The 17500-nt window shown below is 45.5% G+C and overlaps 2 protein-coding genes across 2 annotated transcripts in view; one reads left to right on the top strand and one right to left on the bottom strand.

The window, feature by feature from the left end:
* The window catches only part of cntnap1 (contactin associated protein 1), a 28553-nt gene extending 24023 nt beyond the window's left edge, over positions 1-4530 (bottom strand). Inside the window, exon 1 of the mRNA XM_080857002.1 lies at positions 4392-4530. Within this exon, the coding sequence (XP_080713128.1) occupies positions 4392-4455 (64 nt within the window). The 5' untranslated portion in view covers positions 4456-4530. The remainder of the gene's footprint in view (positions 1-4391) is intronic.
* A 9512-nt stretch (positions 4531-14042) lies between these two features.
* plekhh3 (pleckstrin homology, MyTH4 and FERM domain containing H3) overlaps positions 14043-17500 on the top strand; it is a 24249-nt gene continuing 20791 nt past the window's right edge. The window contains exon 1 of the mRNA XM_080857004.1: positions 14043-14710. Coding sequence (XP_080713130.1) covers positions 14576-14710 — 135 coding nt within the window. The 5' untranslated portion in view covers positions 14043-14575. The remainder of the gene's footprint in view (positions 14711-17500) is intronic.

Genomic DNA, 17500 nt, shown 5'->3' with positions numbered 1-17500 from the left:
GACTCCCTTTTCTGTGAGGCTGTTCAGAGCTCTGTGAGTGTCATACCTCCCTCTGTGGAGCCAGTACCCCACTGAAACACCAGGATTCTGGCACATCAGTACACAGACCACCTCAGTGGTTTGCCCTGACTAATTTCATCTATACTAGAGTTATGAAAAACTTCACCTATATATGATTTCCTGAATAGCTTCCATATACCTATGATAGCATTGTTGACTTGAAAATGAGTGCTTCTGAGGTTTGGTCTAAAGACTATAGCGCCATCTATGGAGAAGAGGCTACATCCCAGTTCACCTGCTAAAGGTCAAGGTCATTTTGTATCATATAGGTTGTACATAACAAAGATCATATCTTGGTTCTTAATAAAAAAAACCTTCATAGCCTTTAACCTATGATTCATGCTACTCCTCTTTAAGGTGAGTGTCTTAGGCCACGCACCTATGCAAAACATACTCAGAGACAGGCTCGCACCTTGACAGAACCTCTAATAATCCTGTGATCTCTGATTGTCATCTGCACAACAGAACACACCTAAGACTTACGCATTTACCACATTCCAGTATACTGCATTAAACATCCCATGGGTTCATTGGGGGCACCAGAGCACACAAGCGCACTTAAGCACCTACACTAACATGCACTCTCTGTCTCACTCTCCCATGTCACTCCAACAGCACTCCTGTTCCTCCTCCTCTACACTCACATGCACTCTCTCTCTCACTCCCGACGTGTCCACTCCTGTTCTTCCTCCTCTAGACTAACATGCACTCTCTCTCTCTCTCACACTCACAGTGCCCCTGTTCTTCCTCCTCTAGACTAACATGCACTCTCTCTCTCTCTCTCTCACAGTGCCCCTGTTCTTCCTCCTCACCAGATCTCACACTCATTAGCAGCCCTCTTCAGTCCCCCCTCCCATTTGCCTTTGCAAAGCTCACTCGTAGTGCCTCATCATGTTTCTTGTTCTCTCTCTCACTCACTCTCTCTCTCTGTCTTTCCTGGCTGTCTCTTCCTAGATATCCTCTCCTTCCATCTCTCTCTCTTTCCTCACTCTTCCGTTCTCTTTTTTCTCACTTCATTGCCATGTTGCTGCTCACATCTTCTCAAAAAAGTCTCCTATGACTCTCTCCCTCTCGCTCTCCCTTCGTCTCTCTCTCTTCCTTTCCTGCCCCCCCCCCCCCCCCCCCCCCTTCACCTCTCCCCCTATCATTTGGAGGGCTTCCCAAAGGCACTGTGCTGTGCTGGGCGTTCAGTATGAGAGTCACGGCTGGCTTAAAGAGGCAGCGGCAGCAGGGAGGCGAGAGAGCTCCCTGTGCTGAGTGAGTGCTGAAGCGTGCAGGCAGCAAAGCTCTCTTACTCTCCTTCCCTCCCTCTCTCTCTCTCTCTCTCTCTCTCTCTCTCTCTCTGGCTGACTCAGCGATCTCCCAATGCCTGAGCCACAGCTCATCCATCTTATTCTGATGCCAGTGGCGTATCTCACACCGTTTAGAATATCATTCCTGCTGTAGCAACAGCATACTGCAGTCTCAGTCTCAGTCTCTGACTGCCAAAGTCAGGGATATGAGTGAGTGAGTCAGTGGAATGAGGGACAGTGTTGTGTGGGTGCTAAGAGGAGGGAGTACTGAGATGCTGACCTAAATGGAGATGTTGTACTGTTATGACACAGGAGAACGCATGGCTGACAACATCCATCAGGTAGACAGCACTACAGTTCTGATCCCGGATCAGCGTGAATGCATTGGCTCACAGTGGGCGAAGTCAGGATCAGATGAGAGGAACCCTGCCCTGGGAACAGCCCTACTGGTGCATGTGTGTGTGTGTGTGTGCGGGAGGAGCCTTTGGGCAGGGTGTGGTGCCTGGCGTGTGAGCTCGGAGAGGCTGCTGCAAGCTGAATCATGAATAATTCAGAGGGGAGGAGAGGCGGTGCAACTGAGGACGTCTGAGAAGAGAAAGGATGGAAAGGGGGAGCCAATCAGCCAAAACACGTCTTGCTACCTGCGTCAGCCTGGGAATAGAGCCGCTTTCAACCCCAGTGCACACTTTCCATGTGTGCACACTCTGATTACAACACAATCACACACACAAACAAATGGAAACACACACACAGTGCACATTGGTGCATCCACTTCACATCCGTACTAAACGCATACACACACACCTAATCCCACACATGGAGCTATGTGCGTCACTCAGACTTTACCTAGCAGATCACACGGCTTCAGAATATGAGATCCAAAAGGCCACATCATTTACATTGTGATTCTCATCTTCTGGATCTCATATTCTGAGGCGTGTGATCTGCTAGGTAAAGTCTGAGTGACGCACATAGCATAGAGCGACCAACCAGGATTATTTCAATTTCAATTAATCTCAGTCCTTTCAAGATAGCAGTGACGTATGAACAAGGGGGGGATTCAGTACGTTACTGTGATTAAAATTCCCAATGTATGACAGCTTTGCAATAAACAATACAGTACCCTACCCTACACACAATAACTCACAACTCAAACTCTTGATCAAAACACACAACACATTTTTACACAAACACAAATTCAGCCACTTCGTATGGATCAGTTTACAGCAAATTCAACCTCACAGGACGTACTGAACTCCAAACCAGTCGTATGAGTGTATTCTCACGATGCTCTATGAATCATTCATACAAAGTGACCCATTAAATCAACAGCTTCACTTTTAGGATATAAAGCCCCTGGATGGCGAAGGTGAAAGGTTCACAAGTACAGCTGTGGTGACTATATGCTCTGCCCATGAAGGGGATACCATGTGCTACATAATTAAGTCAAGGTCGATCACTCTCCACCCCCATTCTCTCATCTCCTGATCTCTCTCACAAATACAATAATATGTAATCTCAGAGAGTGAATCTATCAGGCAGTGATGACAGAAAATCGGGGGTGGGAGGGGGGTAGGGGTAGGGGTGGGGGTAAGAAGAATGATGATAATCTGTAGGGTTACATGAGATGCTTAGAGTTTTGTTTTTCATAAAGGATCATCTCGGAGTAGTAAACACTATCCTTATGCACACACTCAATCCATATTTCAAACTGTATGGATTCACACAAGAGACAAAGACATTACACAGCGTCACTGACACAAAAGCAGTTGTTATTAAAGTTGTTAAACACTGTTACACACTACACACGACTACACCTTGCATATCGGTATTGTAGAGACACAGGACACAGAACATTCTTACAGCACACAAATTAGAAAATAGTGCTCCATGAAATCCAGTATAGGCCTATCAACACCAAGAAACACTACTCTCACAAGACCACACTACACTCAACCCACACACACACAGTTTACAACATATGAACACATAAAGCAAAACAGCAGAAAACAGAAGCAGAATCACACTGGAATGAAACAACACAGCGCAGGTCATTTTTAGAACAATACTTCAAAACGACATGTGGTGTGGTGTGTGTGTGTGTGTGTGTGTGTGTGTGTGTGTGTGTGTGTGTGTGTGTGTGTGTGTGTGTGTGTGTGTGAGTGTGTCTGTTTCCAGGTATGGCAGGGGCAGATTGACCATGGCCTTGCTTTATTTAAGTCTGCGACTAATTAAATATGTGTTTAACAACATGATTTAACAATATGATCACGATGGTGATAACGATGAGGAATACGGTGGTTATTACTTTTACAACGCTAGCACGTAAGTTAACATTAAATGACCGATCCAGGAACTAAGAGAGTAACACAGTAATCAGAGAGCCACACTATGAATGTCACGGACAGATCCCCCCCCCCCCCCCCCCCCCCCCCCCCCCGCTGCGTTTAGGATGGGTGCATGGGTGGTACCTTCGGCTTGTCATCACGCGCAGACAACTGTAAAACTGCTATGACTGTTATAATTTTAAACATATAAAATAGCTTGATATAAACAATAATAACAGCCGAAGTCGAACACAAGGAGCGTCCTTCGAGCTTGTCCCCTGCGTCGGGGTGTGCACGATGCGCACCTTTCCCATGCGGAGACACTTCCATACGGGCGCGAGGAAGCACTGCAATGCAGAAAGAGCCCGTGCGAGCCGCTGCCAGAGCCGCGCGCCAGGCAGGAATAGTAGAACTCCTGCTCTACTAGTTTTAAAGACACACAAGGCGGGATGCGGCCGGGGAAGTAGCGGGGACACATGGCCAAATTATATGTTCTACGGGGAATTGTTTGTTCTATTTGGTTGTTAGAGTTTTCAGTATTATTCTGGTTTTGACGCCTGTCAAGGTGTGCGCAAATATCAAAGTGCATTTAAGGACTTCATTCAGAAAATACAATCCATACAACGGTGTACTGTTCAGCTTATCCTGATAATTACTGCAAGCTGTTTGCGCAAAAGTCATAAAAACGATGCCCTTCGCATCGTAGACTTACGTGACGAGCAGAGCTGACACGCGAGCAGGACAAGAAGGCTCGGGCACAAGGCTTTTAGGCTCATCCTTGCCGTAAATGACTAGCCGTCCCACCGATGTGAGCTTGATGTACCGTTGCACCGCGTGATGCGTTCACCTGCCTAATAGGCACCACCGCATCCCTTTACCGCGGCTCCACACAACTTTGACTCAGGCTGCTCCAACTCTCCTGGCCGGGATGGTGAACGAAGAGCTCTCGGTGGAGACGGGAGCGCGCATTGTATCATACTGCTGATGCTGCCCTGCCACGGGAGCGCGCCCACTTATATTTCGACAAAATGTCTCGATCTGAGAGGGAATGGTCATTGTGATTAGTCTAAAGGGGTTTATGAGGGCGTTTGAGGGGGTTGCATTGAGATGTGGTATGTACCATTGCCAAAGAATGAAAACCCCAAGCTTTTGAGTGTCCGAGCGGAGTTTTAGGGGAGAGGAGGGGTTGCAGATGTAGTCCAAAGAAGAAAAAAACTTTTCTCCGCAATTTTTTCAGGCAACACCCACCTTTGTGAGTGTGTTGGTGTCGTCGTGTTTCGTAGATGATGGTACAGCCCTATGCTGCCCTTGTTCCAATCGTCTCTATTAAAACGTCATGATTGTGTAATATATTTCACTAACGGCAAAACGTACGTTTTTAATCTTGTGTGCCTCTCTCCAGGCCTGGCCACGCGGGGCACTCACGCGTCGGCGCCCTCTGCAGCCTGTCTCAGACAATGCTTCATCTTTTTTATCATACTCTTTATCATACTCGGAAATACTGCGGAAATGGTGTACATGTGCATGCACGGTGTTTGGAGGCAGGATATCTTGTTTGTCGGGAAGTCTTTTGGAAGCCTACAGATCTACATTTTCCTGAAAGGTGTGTATGTGTGCGATAATGAGTGAGTGTGTGAGTGAGAGAGAGAGAGAGAGAGAGAGAGAGAGAGGGAGAGTCCAGCACAAACCACAGGATGCCAGCTGCAGGGTACTAAGGGGGGAGGTTACTGTCCTGCTCTGAACAGCTTTAGGATTAAGAAGTGGGTTTGTAGGGCAGCTGGGGAGATTTGACTGTGTGTGCGCGCATGTGTGTGTGTGAGTGTGTGTGTGTGTGTGTGTGTGTGCACGCGTGCGTGTGTGTGTGTGTGTGTGTGTGTTTGAGTGTGTGCGCGCATGTGTGTGTAGGGAGGAGGGGAGGACGATGTGCCAGGATTTGTCCTGTTTTTCAATCAGATGAGATTGTCATTTTTCCACACCCCAGTGTCTGACCCGTGATGGGCTGGGGATGATTAGACGCTCATGATGTTTTCATCACCTTAACTGTTTTCACCTGATGCCCTGCTGTTTTCCCTAGCTCTGACAGAATGTTGCCCCTCAGGCTGCACACACACACACACACACACACACACTTAAAAAAAACTTACATGTGGATATGACACATAATTACTGCACCACAAACATACATGCTATAATCCCACCACCACCACCATAACCACACAGACACACAAACACATTATGACCTCTTAAGTCAAGGAGTCAACTTGCAGGACAACAACACTCATCAGTTCACAATCTGTTCCCATGGCAACCTCTTTATCAAAGTTTATCTGATTTAGCAGAGCAGATGCTCTATTGGGACGTCACTTTATCAACAGCCTTTCAGAAGAGTCCATTTACAATGATAGACATCTGAGGTGTCTTGAAAAGGGTGAAGTGTTGAATTTGTTTTCCCCGTTCAGACTGTGAATGCACCAGCCATGATGAAGAGCCCTGGCCTTCAGTGGGTCTTGTGTCCCTCTGCAGGAGAGCAATGGGTGAGACTCAAAGGATTCTGTTCTCTATGATTATACACATTCAGAAAACCACCAAGCTTTCTCTAAAAGGTACTGTCCACGATTCGGGCAAACAGTTGCTGATATTGGAGTTGATAACAGCCGATGGAATGACACCCCTCCCCTCCATGCTCCTTAAGCAACGGGTTGATTGGCTGGAATAGTGTATGGCGCAGTCTGAACCACTTTTCTTGTTTACAGTCAGTGTACATAAAGACAGAGTGCACACACAGAATCGTCAGCTAGAGGACCAATTTGACAAAAAGTTTATTTAACTAAATAAACACCTTAAACATTAATTGCATTTTCATATATCTATGGGCCACATATTCTTTAAAGACATTCTTGTTTTTGCCATCACCATATGTGTGACAGTGGCATGTTTATTTTGCATATCTCCAATATGATGACCACATCTGTAGCGTACTTATGTGCTTGACATTATGTTACCCATTCCATTGATAAAGTGGCATGTGAGTTAGAGTAATAAAAAAAAAAATAAGGCCTCCAAATGAGGCCTTTAAAGGGCCTTGTGCCTAATGTGTTTATTTTTAATAACCTGGGATTCTTAACATTCTTTTAGTTGCTTTATTTATCTCATGTGTCTGATTAAGTACCTGCAGGGTTTCAAAGAACCAGAAAAGAAAGAGAACATAGGCTTACTCTATTTGCTGAAGTACCAACGTCTATATACCGTTTGCTCTTACATCACACATCATGAATATTCTGCAGAGACTGATCTTGGCCCATCTCAGACCTCAGGTGAGCACCTTTCTGCCTGCCACCCATGGTTGGTCTTGAAGAAGCCATTATCTACCTGTTTCAGCGAGCCTTCTCACACCTGGACAAACCAGGCAGCACTGTGAGTATCATGTTCCTTGATTTCTCCAGTCCCTTAAACACGATCTAGCCTACACTGCTGCCTGAGAAGCTCCAAAAGATGCAGGTAGATGCCTCCACAACCTCCTGGATCATTGCCTACCTGACGGACAGACCATGTGTGTCTGAGAAGGTGGTTACCTGCACATGAGCACCGCTGAGGACTGTTATGGTACTTTCACCTTTCCTCTTCACCCTGTATATCTCAAACTTGTGTGCAGGAAGATGTTGCATATCTTCCATTAGTGTTTTGTGGCAAGTGCAATGTTCTTTGCAGCCATCTATTGGGGTAGCAGCATCACAGCCAGAAACTGAACAGACTGATGAAGAGGGCTGGCTCTGTGCTGGGGACTGGGGACTGCCCAGAGCAGTTGGGGAGGGAAGGATGTTGCACAAGCTGCTCAACATAATGGACATAACACTACACACACCCCACACCACAGCACTTTCTGGTCAGACAACAGAGTGTCTTCAGTCAGAGACTTCATCAGCTCCGCTGCAATAAAGGCCTTTACAGGAGGTCATTCATGCCCACCTCGGTAGCCATCTTCAATTACTCCCCTCTGTGCGGAGAGGAGACAATTCACAATGCACATTTTACATTTAATTAACACATTATTAAAGAAGCATTCCTGATCAATTGCTTTTCGCTAACAATATGCTAGCGGCTAAAACTAACGAAATCTCTTGATATGTGTTGATTTTGACATTATGACAAACTAGTTACTGAACAACTGTCCTAACACAGTCAATCATCAAGCAAGTGCAACACAAGACATAGCAAGACGGCAAATAAGCTACTTACAAGTTCGGCAGACAGTAGAAAGCCGGGTGGCGTCAGGCAATCCTACATTTAGCAGTTATATGCCTATGGACCCTGGTATGGCAATGGCACGAAGGCGATTCTCCATATTAAAAGTCATTGTAGCGCCCCAATTTTTTTCAAGCTGTTATTTTAAGGTAAAACTGCTTATCCTAACCCTAATCCTGAAGTATAATTGTTGCATACTGTTACTTTAATATCTATTTATTTTTCATTTAGTGTATATATTTGTCAGTCATGTGTGTCTTTGTCATGTATGTGAATTGCTGCTGCAACACTGACATTTCCTTTTGGAGATGAATAAATTACTCTTTCTATCTATCTATCTAGCTATCTATCTATCTACCATCTATCTATCAAACCATCTATAACTGTAACCTTAATCATTGCATTTACTTAAAGGATGATACAAACAACCACTAGGTGGTGGTATAATTCCTCATTTGTGTAATGCCTTGCTTCTTTTGTCAATCTGTCTTCCAGCATAAAGAAGCTGTCTAATTATTCGAGATGCACAGACTAGCCGAAGGATTGAGTCACATCCTTAGCAGCCACTGTTCTGTGGTCTGTATTATCTGCTCCATGCGCCTCCATTTAATAATAGCTGATCTGATTTATACGTTTTGCGGTGTTTCTACAGATGGTTGCCTTGCACCAGTGGCTTCTTTGTCAGGCTGTCAAACCAGCTGTCAGCCACTCCAGTTACTTACTGACCTCTGATTTTAAGAACAAAAAGTCCTTTCTGGATTGACAGTGGGGGCATAGACACGTTATCATTTCAATTCACAGCTCCTGAGGCCATAGTGGCTGTCCCGGTTATACTGAAATCCCTATTCCCCGGATCAGTCATAAGGACCTGGCAGTCATGATTGTCAGTGGTTCCCACTGGGCTGCAGGCTACTGTTGTGTGTTCACCAGTGTCACACATCAGACACGACTAACAACATTACACAGGTTAGCCCAGCCAGAGTTCCTGCAGCTAACATAGAAATACAACAGGAAACCGTTGTTGTAGCAAATAGACCTCATATGATCTGGATCTGGTCTGCCATAATTAGGTTACTATGCTGGCAGAGGAAATTTAAGTCATTTGTGAGAGAGTTGGTGGAAACACCACACAAGGCAACACATTAAGAGAGAAAAGGGAAATTAACGAAAGTAAATCAGAGATTCATGTGAAAGATCTGTGCACAAGAACATATTGTACAGATGGATGCATATTCTTACACACACACACACACACACACACACACACACACACACACACACACACACACACACAGAAAGAGAGAGACGCCCATACATATTTGTCAGCAGAGTTTTAAACCCTCATTATTAAGAATTTTCTCACAGCCTGCCCATATTTGTCTGTGTGTGTGTGTGTGTGTGTAGCAGGGTGAGGAGGTGTGTGTGCATGTGTGTGTTTCCATGTGGGTATGTGTATGTCACAAAGAGGGTAAGAAGGTAATGGACAAATGTTTTTTTTCCCTCCAAAACAACATTCCCGACCTCCTTCAAACCTTCACCCACAGAGGCCTCCCTACAGTCATCATGCTGGTCACACAGAGGACGCATGGAGGGCAACATGACTTATTACCCTTACCCACGGCCTGGTTCATTTAGCATGCCAAACTCAAAACATAAACAAAGGCCATTCAACACACACACACACACACACACACACACACACACGCACACACACACGCACACACACACACATTTGCATGCGTGTACTGAGCTTCCCTCAGGGTGTATGATTGATGCACTGGTAGGTGCCTGTCTGTCAATAGGGAAGGGTGTTGGGAATGTACATCAGGCTGACAGGATTCTGCTCGTGTGTTTTAGACATTAGAAATGGTCTTGGTGACACGACAGTGACACGGGCATGAGACACTCTGTGGTGGGCCGTGACCAAATGAAGCTCGGCGGGTTACGGTACCAGCTCCAGTTTACAGGGCCGCGGTTGAGCTCTCTCGGAGCACAAATCATGGTCAAATGCATTCCATCGCTGTAAATGTACTGTCCATCATTGTTATCTGGGATTTCTGCATTAGTCTTTCAGCACTGAAAATCCAGACTGGTTTCTGTTAGGAGTCGTTGTGGTCATATCAATTTCACAACAGGAAGCCCTACACAAAGCCAACGGAAAAGAATTGAAATGTATAATATGGCTTCATGCAGACGGCTCACTGAGGCTGAACGCCTCATATTGTTCTAAAGAACCCTCAAAGCTGTATAAGGAGACAGGTTTTTTATAGGATAAAATGATAGATCTGTATCTCAGAGTGTCTAGCCTGTGTAGTTGCACTGAAGCTTTGGCTGCCCCCCTGCTCCTCCAGCAGTCTTCCAGCCCTCATTTAGAGACACTGATTCATCTTTAACATCATGATCCACCTCAGCTGCGTGGAATTCAGTTGGACACAGAGGTCCCATGCGTGTACACAGACACGACACGACACAACACAACACACACACACACACACACACACACACACACACACACACACACACACACACACACACACACACAAACACACACACATGTGGTATGTAGGCGTCTGGATGCCGCTGGTTTGGCTTTATGTTTGTTTTGTCTAATACCACCCTTTCTTATTCCTTCGGTCTATTTTATCTGCCTGGCTTTATCCCTTCATCATTTGCTCTGAATGAGGTTTTCTCTGTGTCTGTGTGCGCGTGTGTGTGTGTGTTTGTGTCTATGTTGGAATTTCCCTGGAGTGGGCATAGGCTGACTCTGCATCTGATAAAATCTCGGCAGAGATCATACAGATTTTCTCCCCTTTGTAGAAGGAACTGTCCCGCACACTGGAGGAACATGGCCATGACCATCATGAAAGGCCTGAGGACTTTGGATGGATTCATTCATTCCTTCAAAAATGTTGGGAAGGGCTCCACAGTCTTGTCCATGACTGTCGAGGAAAAATGACTCATAAGGCAAGACTATGTTGGGGAAAAGTAGAACAAAATTTGTAACGTTCTCCAGGTTTTTATCCATCTGTTTCTTAGCGATGACCCCATGTCTTAAATGACTTGTGTTTTAGTGAGGGGCCATAGGGATACATTAAACATAGCCCGGCATGACCAGAGCGGAACTTCAATTAAGTTCATACGATCCCTGGGGAAAGTGAACTGGGGAGCATTATGTTAGCTGAGCCAGGCAGCATCACATCAGCCAGTCATGAGCTGAATACGGCTACCTACTCAGCACCCTCTGTACCATCTGATGTGAAGCCGCTCATAATGACTCCTGTGTGTTTTAAGTTAACTCTAGGCGCCCCCTCCACAGCCACTGCCCCTGCTCCACTCCTCCCCCCACCTCCCAGTGTGTTCATCCCCCAACACCTCCACCCTTGGGTCGGATTTTACTTCTCCATACAGCACGATTTTGGGCACATAGGAACGCCTTCAGGTAGCTGGAACGCCTTCGAGGTAGCTGAAACGCCCTCTCCGTGCTCTCCAGAGCCCTCGGACAGCTCTCCATGTCCCCGCAAAAAATTCTGTCGGCCCGTTCATGGCGACGGATAGCTACTACTTGGCCGTGATTGGCTTTTTTAAACTCTGGCATCAACAGACAGCCTATACATGCACTTTTCGAAATCTCCACTAAAAAACACTTGTTAGGCATGTTATCCATTCATATCGATGTGAATCAATCAATTCTGATACAACTTTAACTGTGATGTGTTTTCCTTTCATTTCACAACTTATTTATAATTCACGATAGCAGTTGCCCCTTCGTAAACATTAAGCTACACATCGTATCGTCTCGTCACATGATCAAATAGAGATTTGACATTGGACAACAACACAAAAATTACCCAGAAATCATCATTGAAATCTGAATATGACGAAAATACCAAAGAAAATAACAACGTATTCATGTAATTGAATCGTTTTTTAATAGTGTATATAGTGTAAGTTAAGCATATAATTTTGGTGTAGATTGCTATTGTTTCTCCCTCAAAAAATACCTTCCATGATAAAGTAAGTTTGCTCTTTCAGGTGTATATATAGCCGCGGAAAAAATTAAAAAGCCACTTCAAAATTATCAGTTTCTCTGGTTTTACTATTTATTGGTTGAGTTAAAGTAAAGTTAACATTTTAGTTTTATTCTATAAATTACTGACAACATCTCTACCAAATTTCAAATAAAAATATTGTCATTTAGAGCATTATTTGCAGAAAAATGACAATTGGTCAAAATAGCAAAATAATTGGAATGTTTTCAGATCTCGAATAATGCAAAGAAAACAAGTTCATACAGATTCTTAAACTGCACAATACTAATGCTTTAACTTAGGAAGAGATCAGAAATCAATATCTGGAAAAACCGCATTTTTTTGTTATTTTGACCAAATAATGCTCTAAATGACAGTATTTTTATTTGAAATTCAGTAGAAATGTTGTCAGTAGTTTATAGAATGAAAGAAAAGTGTTAATTTTACTCAAACACATACCAATAAATAGTAAAAAAAAAAAAAAAAAAAAAAACTGATAATTTTTTTAAAGTGGTCTCTTAATTTTTTCCGAGGCTGTATTGGACAAGAAGAGATTATTATAACTCCTTCTGCATTTGAGCAGTGACAGCAATAGGTAAGTGTCAGTTATGGTTTCCATCGCAGAAAAACGTCATGAATTGGCTTATTTTCGGCAGGTAAACCGCTACTTCGCCTGCTGTTGTGGCAGTGAATTGTTTTTAGCACCCACGGCCGTTGGAGCACCATAACGGGACACAAATGCTAACTAGTTCGTAGGCTACTATCCGGCCACCCGCCCACCGCCCGACTATCCGACGCGACCGTTTGAGTACTTTAATGGCACTAGCCCCGCCGCTCTGGCCCCATCTGAAGCCCAGACTTGGCTCAGCTCAGCTCAGCTTCACAGGAGTTTGGCAAGCGTCGGCCATCTACTAACAGGTGACATGTTAAGGATCTTTTCAAACTATTTTACACAGGACAATGTGGAGAGACTATGAAAAGTTGATAGTGAAAGATAGCAAAAAAAGGGTAGAACGAAAAAAGAGAAGAGAAGTGTCGATAGAGAGAGAAAGATAGACAAAGAAAGGGAGTAAAAGAAAAAGAAAGATTGGCTCTCCACTAACATCTCCTGTGGACACGACTCCAAAGTCAACAGCCAGCTCTGGAAACGGGGGGGGGGGAGCACACAGGAAGTGTCAATCACATGGAGGCAGGCCCATCTGGGGGAAGCGATCCCCAGGGGAGGCTGCCTGGAGAACAGTGAGAGTTCACATTTACCACACAGCAAACCAGAAGACGCTGTAATCATAGGTCTATACGGTATATTTGTAATCGGGTGGGCTTTGTCCAAGGCCCGCTCTAGTGTTCGTGCTCTTTGCTTGCTCTCTCAAAGCTGATGCTCCTACTCAATGCAACAGACTAGGAGAAAAGGAATGGTGGGTCTATTGATCTCTGTGACCACTTTTGACTGTCCTCTGAAAACTCTCCCCTTGTGTCTCATTTGAGAAGTGGTAGATGGTGAGGGACAGAGGGGAGATAGAGAAAGTGGTGAGACTATAGCATTTTAGCTATTCATTATATCTTAAATATATTCTCAGATTATATCTTAAATATATGTAGGAGGTGCTTTTTAATAGTGATCTGATCCAGATAGCCTGGTACTTAGCATATCTTTGTTGTCTTAGTAGTGGTTGCAGTGTGTGTTTTGTAATGACACTTGGTCTAAATATTCAACTATAATCAAACGTTCTCAATACTCATCCGGTTCAGTTTGAGAAGCACCACATCCGCTTGTTCAGATTGGAATGATTCAGACTATATTACACAAAAACCAAGTATGCTTTCCCTTCCACAAGGCATTTGTTTGACAACACCTAGGTATGGAAAAAAAGTAGACAGTCCACTTGGCTTTAATCCAAGACGGCATGTGACGCAAGAGTATGTTACAGTGGATGAACCGGTGTGTGTGTGTAGGAGGTGTGTGTGTGCATGCGTGTGTGTGTCCAGCTGGTTCCATTTACCCATTGGGCCAGCGCAAGAGTTGGCTCCTCCCTGCTCTCTGGCTTCTAGGAGACCAGCAGTCTGTTCTTCATAGGAAGACTGGAGCTGCGCAATCAGGAAAGAGAGAGAGAGAGAGCACGCAATCAGAAGTGAGTACTGGGACGCTGGAGTTTATTTAGTGCGCAATAGTATCACCAGCTGTTTCATAGTCGGTCCTTGCGTCAGCTAACACTTTAGATTCGGTTCTTTGAGAACTTTAAGAACTTAAACAACTCGTTAATTTGTTTAAAGGAATGCTTGGGAGGAAAGCGGGAGAGCATTAGAGACATCGTAACATCTGGAGGCTTGAGTTTTGCCTTCAGCATTGCTGCTTGGGATAGACGTTAAGTTTTGTGTAAGCTATCAACAAAGTTGCTGTGCTACTGTGGAATTCTCAAGGAGTACTGTCACAGAGAGACTGATCGCAACGTGCGCGTTTCCACGACGCGCTTCTCAAGACCAGTGGTTGTATGCCAGGACAGCTCCCACCACCGGGACGCAAGAGATACGTGCCTCTGTCTCGCACAAACGCACACACATAGGAGCCACGACCGTGCACGTGCATGTGAAAGAGCTGTGGACATAGGCTATTGAAGAGGAGGGGTGAATGCCTTGGCCGGGACTGCACTGGTGTGTGTGCTGCAGGCAGGGGTTCAATCTGTTGGGCCGGGAACATGCAGAGAAAGAAGAGGAAGAGTCTTTTGAGTTGCGCAATAAGGACGAAGTAAAGAACAATGGACGAGTAAGTACCAAATATATTCTAAACACTCCCCGATTATCTCTCTCTGACTCTTTGTGTGACTGGTCTCTCAGCCCTGACTATATCCCCGAGAAAGTAATTGACACAGCTGAAAGTGCTCAAACGGTCGGTAAATATTGCGTCAGACGTGAATGGTGTTTGAACAGGGAGAGGTTTGTGGCGACGTGCGTGGAGAGCGATGTCGCCAGCTCGGTTCACCCCAGTTACCCTCTTCCGAGAGCGTGCGAACCTCAGTGTGGAGCGCAAGGATCAGGTAGCCAGCTGACCTCACGGTAGAATGGTACCGGAGCGATGAACAAGTGACCACGGGCCTGCGATTGGCGATGGGATGTAAAATCTTGACACCCCCCCCCCAATCACATAGACTGACCTCACTGATCTATCTCTTAAAGATACATTGAGAGTGCAATGTTGCTGGATTGGGTTTGTGTTGTTGTAGTTTCTGTAAGTTTGTTAGTGTGTGTGTGTGTGTGTGTGTGTGTGTGTGTGTGTGTGTGCGAGTGTGTGTGTGTGAGGAGTGATCCAATCAGTGCAGTTTTCTGAAGGAGCTGGAGTCTGATCTGCGTTGAGCACTGAGTCACACTGTCCCATAATGCAATTGAAGCCTTCTTAATGCTACTGAGCATGTCTCCAGATCAATACACACATGAACGCACACACACACACACACACACACACACACACACACACACACACACACTAACAGTCGCAGTGGTCATCTGATATGTGAGACATCTCAGTGATGTCCTGGTGTGTGTGTGTGTGTGTGTGTGTGTGTGTGTGTGAAAGGACCATTGTAGTCCTGCTGCTGTTACCTTCCAGCAAGCCTCTGCAGCACCCAAACTCAAAGCAGTCAGTGGTCTCCTAGCACTGTCTCACCACTCCAACTGTGTTTCAGTCTCTCTCTCAGGACTAGTCTGGTCCACCACTGCAGTGGAGACCCAAATGTGCACACATTCATCTAAGGCTTTTCAATCCTTATGCAGTGGCACTGTCCTTGTTCTGTTTTGGTTCCCTCATGCAGGTTGCCCTTCCCTTCATAGTTATTTGTCCCAGGGGCCTGGGTGAACTTGTAATAAGTACCCCCCCCCCCCCCCCCACACACACACACACACTTATTTAGGCCATGTGGTAAATGGTACCCCAGGGCCTTTGAATTCTACCCTCACACACACACACACAATGGCTCAAAGACATTAAAGGGTTGGTCCTAATGGATTTCTGACCTTCCCTCGTTCACACACACACGTACACACACACACACACACACACACAAACTCTTCCTGTTTGTCTCTGCCTCCCTCACCCTCTTTCTCACACACTCACACACACACCCTCTCCACCATCCCCCATCACAGATGTGTGCTGTTGAAAAGATTCACAGACAAATCAATATTTCATATTATTCTCCAACCAACTTTCCATCTGTTCCATCAACTTGCAATTACTGTCTGGCTGTCCGTGTATTTGGTGTGTGTGTGTGTGTGTGTGTGTGTGTGTGAGAGGTGTGTGTGAGGGTAAAGGTCACATGCCCCCATCTCCTGATCTCCTGGAACCCTTAATCAGTGCCTGTTGTGTGCTGTTTTCTTAGCTGTTTCAGCTCAATCCAGTGCTGTTAGTGTGACCAGCTGCTACTGCCGCAAACTAACACACACACAAGCAAACACATCTAGCCCATGCTAGCACAACTATGACAACAAACACATAAAGACCCCCACGGCCCCACCACACTCAGGAAGCCCTACAGAAAATGCTACGTCTTAGATTGTATTTCCAGTCATTGCTACATTGAACTTTTTAATAAATCAAATGTGTCTTTCTAGACGCAATGGCATTGTCAGGGTATTTTTTCCATGGCGTAGTTAGTGCTTGTCCAAGCAGTTGGTTTTCAGGGAGCGTTGGTAGGTTACTGGGGAAGCCCTCTCTTTCTCCGGAAACTTCCATTACAGTGTTTGCGCACAGGGCTTCTCCAGCAGGACTGATGCCCACCAAACCACAGCAGGTGGTCAGACCCCACACACTCATTTGTGTGTGTGTGTGAGCCTTTGGACTGTGTATTTAGTGTGTGCCTGTCTAGGTGCGTGTGTGTGTGTCAATGTGTGTGTCTGCCTTTGGTTTATTAGTGTGTGTGTGTGTGTGTGTGTGTGTGTGTGTGTGTGTGTGTGTGTGTGTGTGTACGTGTGCGTGCGCATTAAGGTCCTTTCTCTGAAATGGTATGTTTCGGTGCCAGGTTCCTGCCAGGACAGACCGCAGTGGACCTCATGAGTCTCTGTGCTGTGACGCAGATGAGCTTTCCCAAACCCTGCCCTCTCCTGTGGGGCTCTCCTCTTCTCCTTCTCTTCCCCTCTCCTTTTCTCTTCCATTCCTCCTTTCCTCCATTCTTCTTCTCCTACTCTACTCCTGACCTCCTCTCCTCTCGACTTCTCTGTATCACGGACAGCCTGTGGCTCAGATCAGAGGAAGGAAACTCCTTTCGTAGAAACAAACAGGAAACATAAATCTAATCCATTCATAGGATATACCCTAGACCCAAAGTCTAGGGCATGTTTCAGAATAGTATGCTGGGAAGTTGTTGGCTCTCAAAAAGCGTAGTCAGTCTTAAAACGTCTGGGTTCATAAGCTGTGTGCTCACAGAAGGAGGATCTGAATTGTCATTGGAAATCAAGTAGTCCTGTTGTGGGCACAGGCATATTTGTGGCCTATTTGAGTGAAGCACCTTCAGACGGAGGCCCCTGCAGTCTCTGGAGCTCTGGGTCGTATACCTCACCTCAA

The sequence above is a fragment of the Sprattus sprattus genome (assembly GCF_963457725.1).
Source record: "Sprattus sprattus genome assembly, chromosome: 18".
In the NCBI taxonomy this organism is placed as follows: Eukaryota; Metazoa; Chordata; class Actinopteri; order Clupeiformes; family Clupeidae; genus Sprattus; species Sprattus sprattus.
Note: the sequence above shows the minus strand (reverse complement) of the source record. Positions and strands in the feature narration are given on the sequence as shown.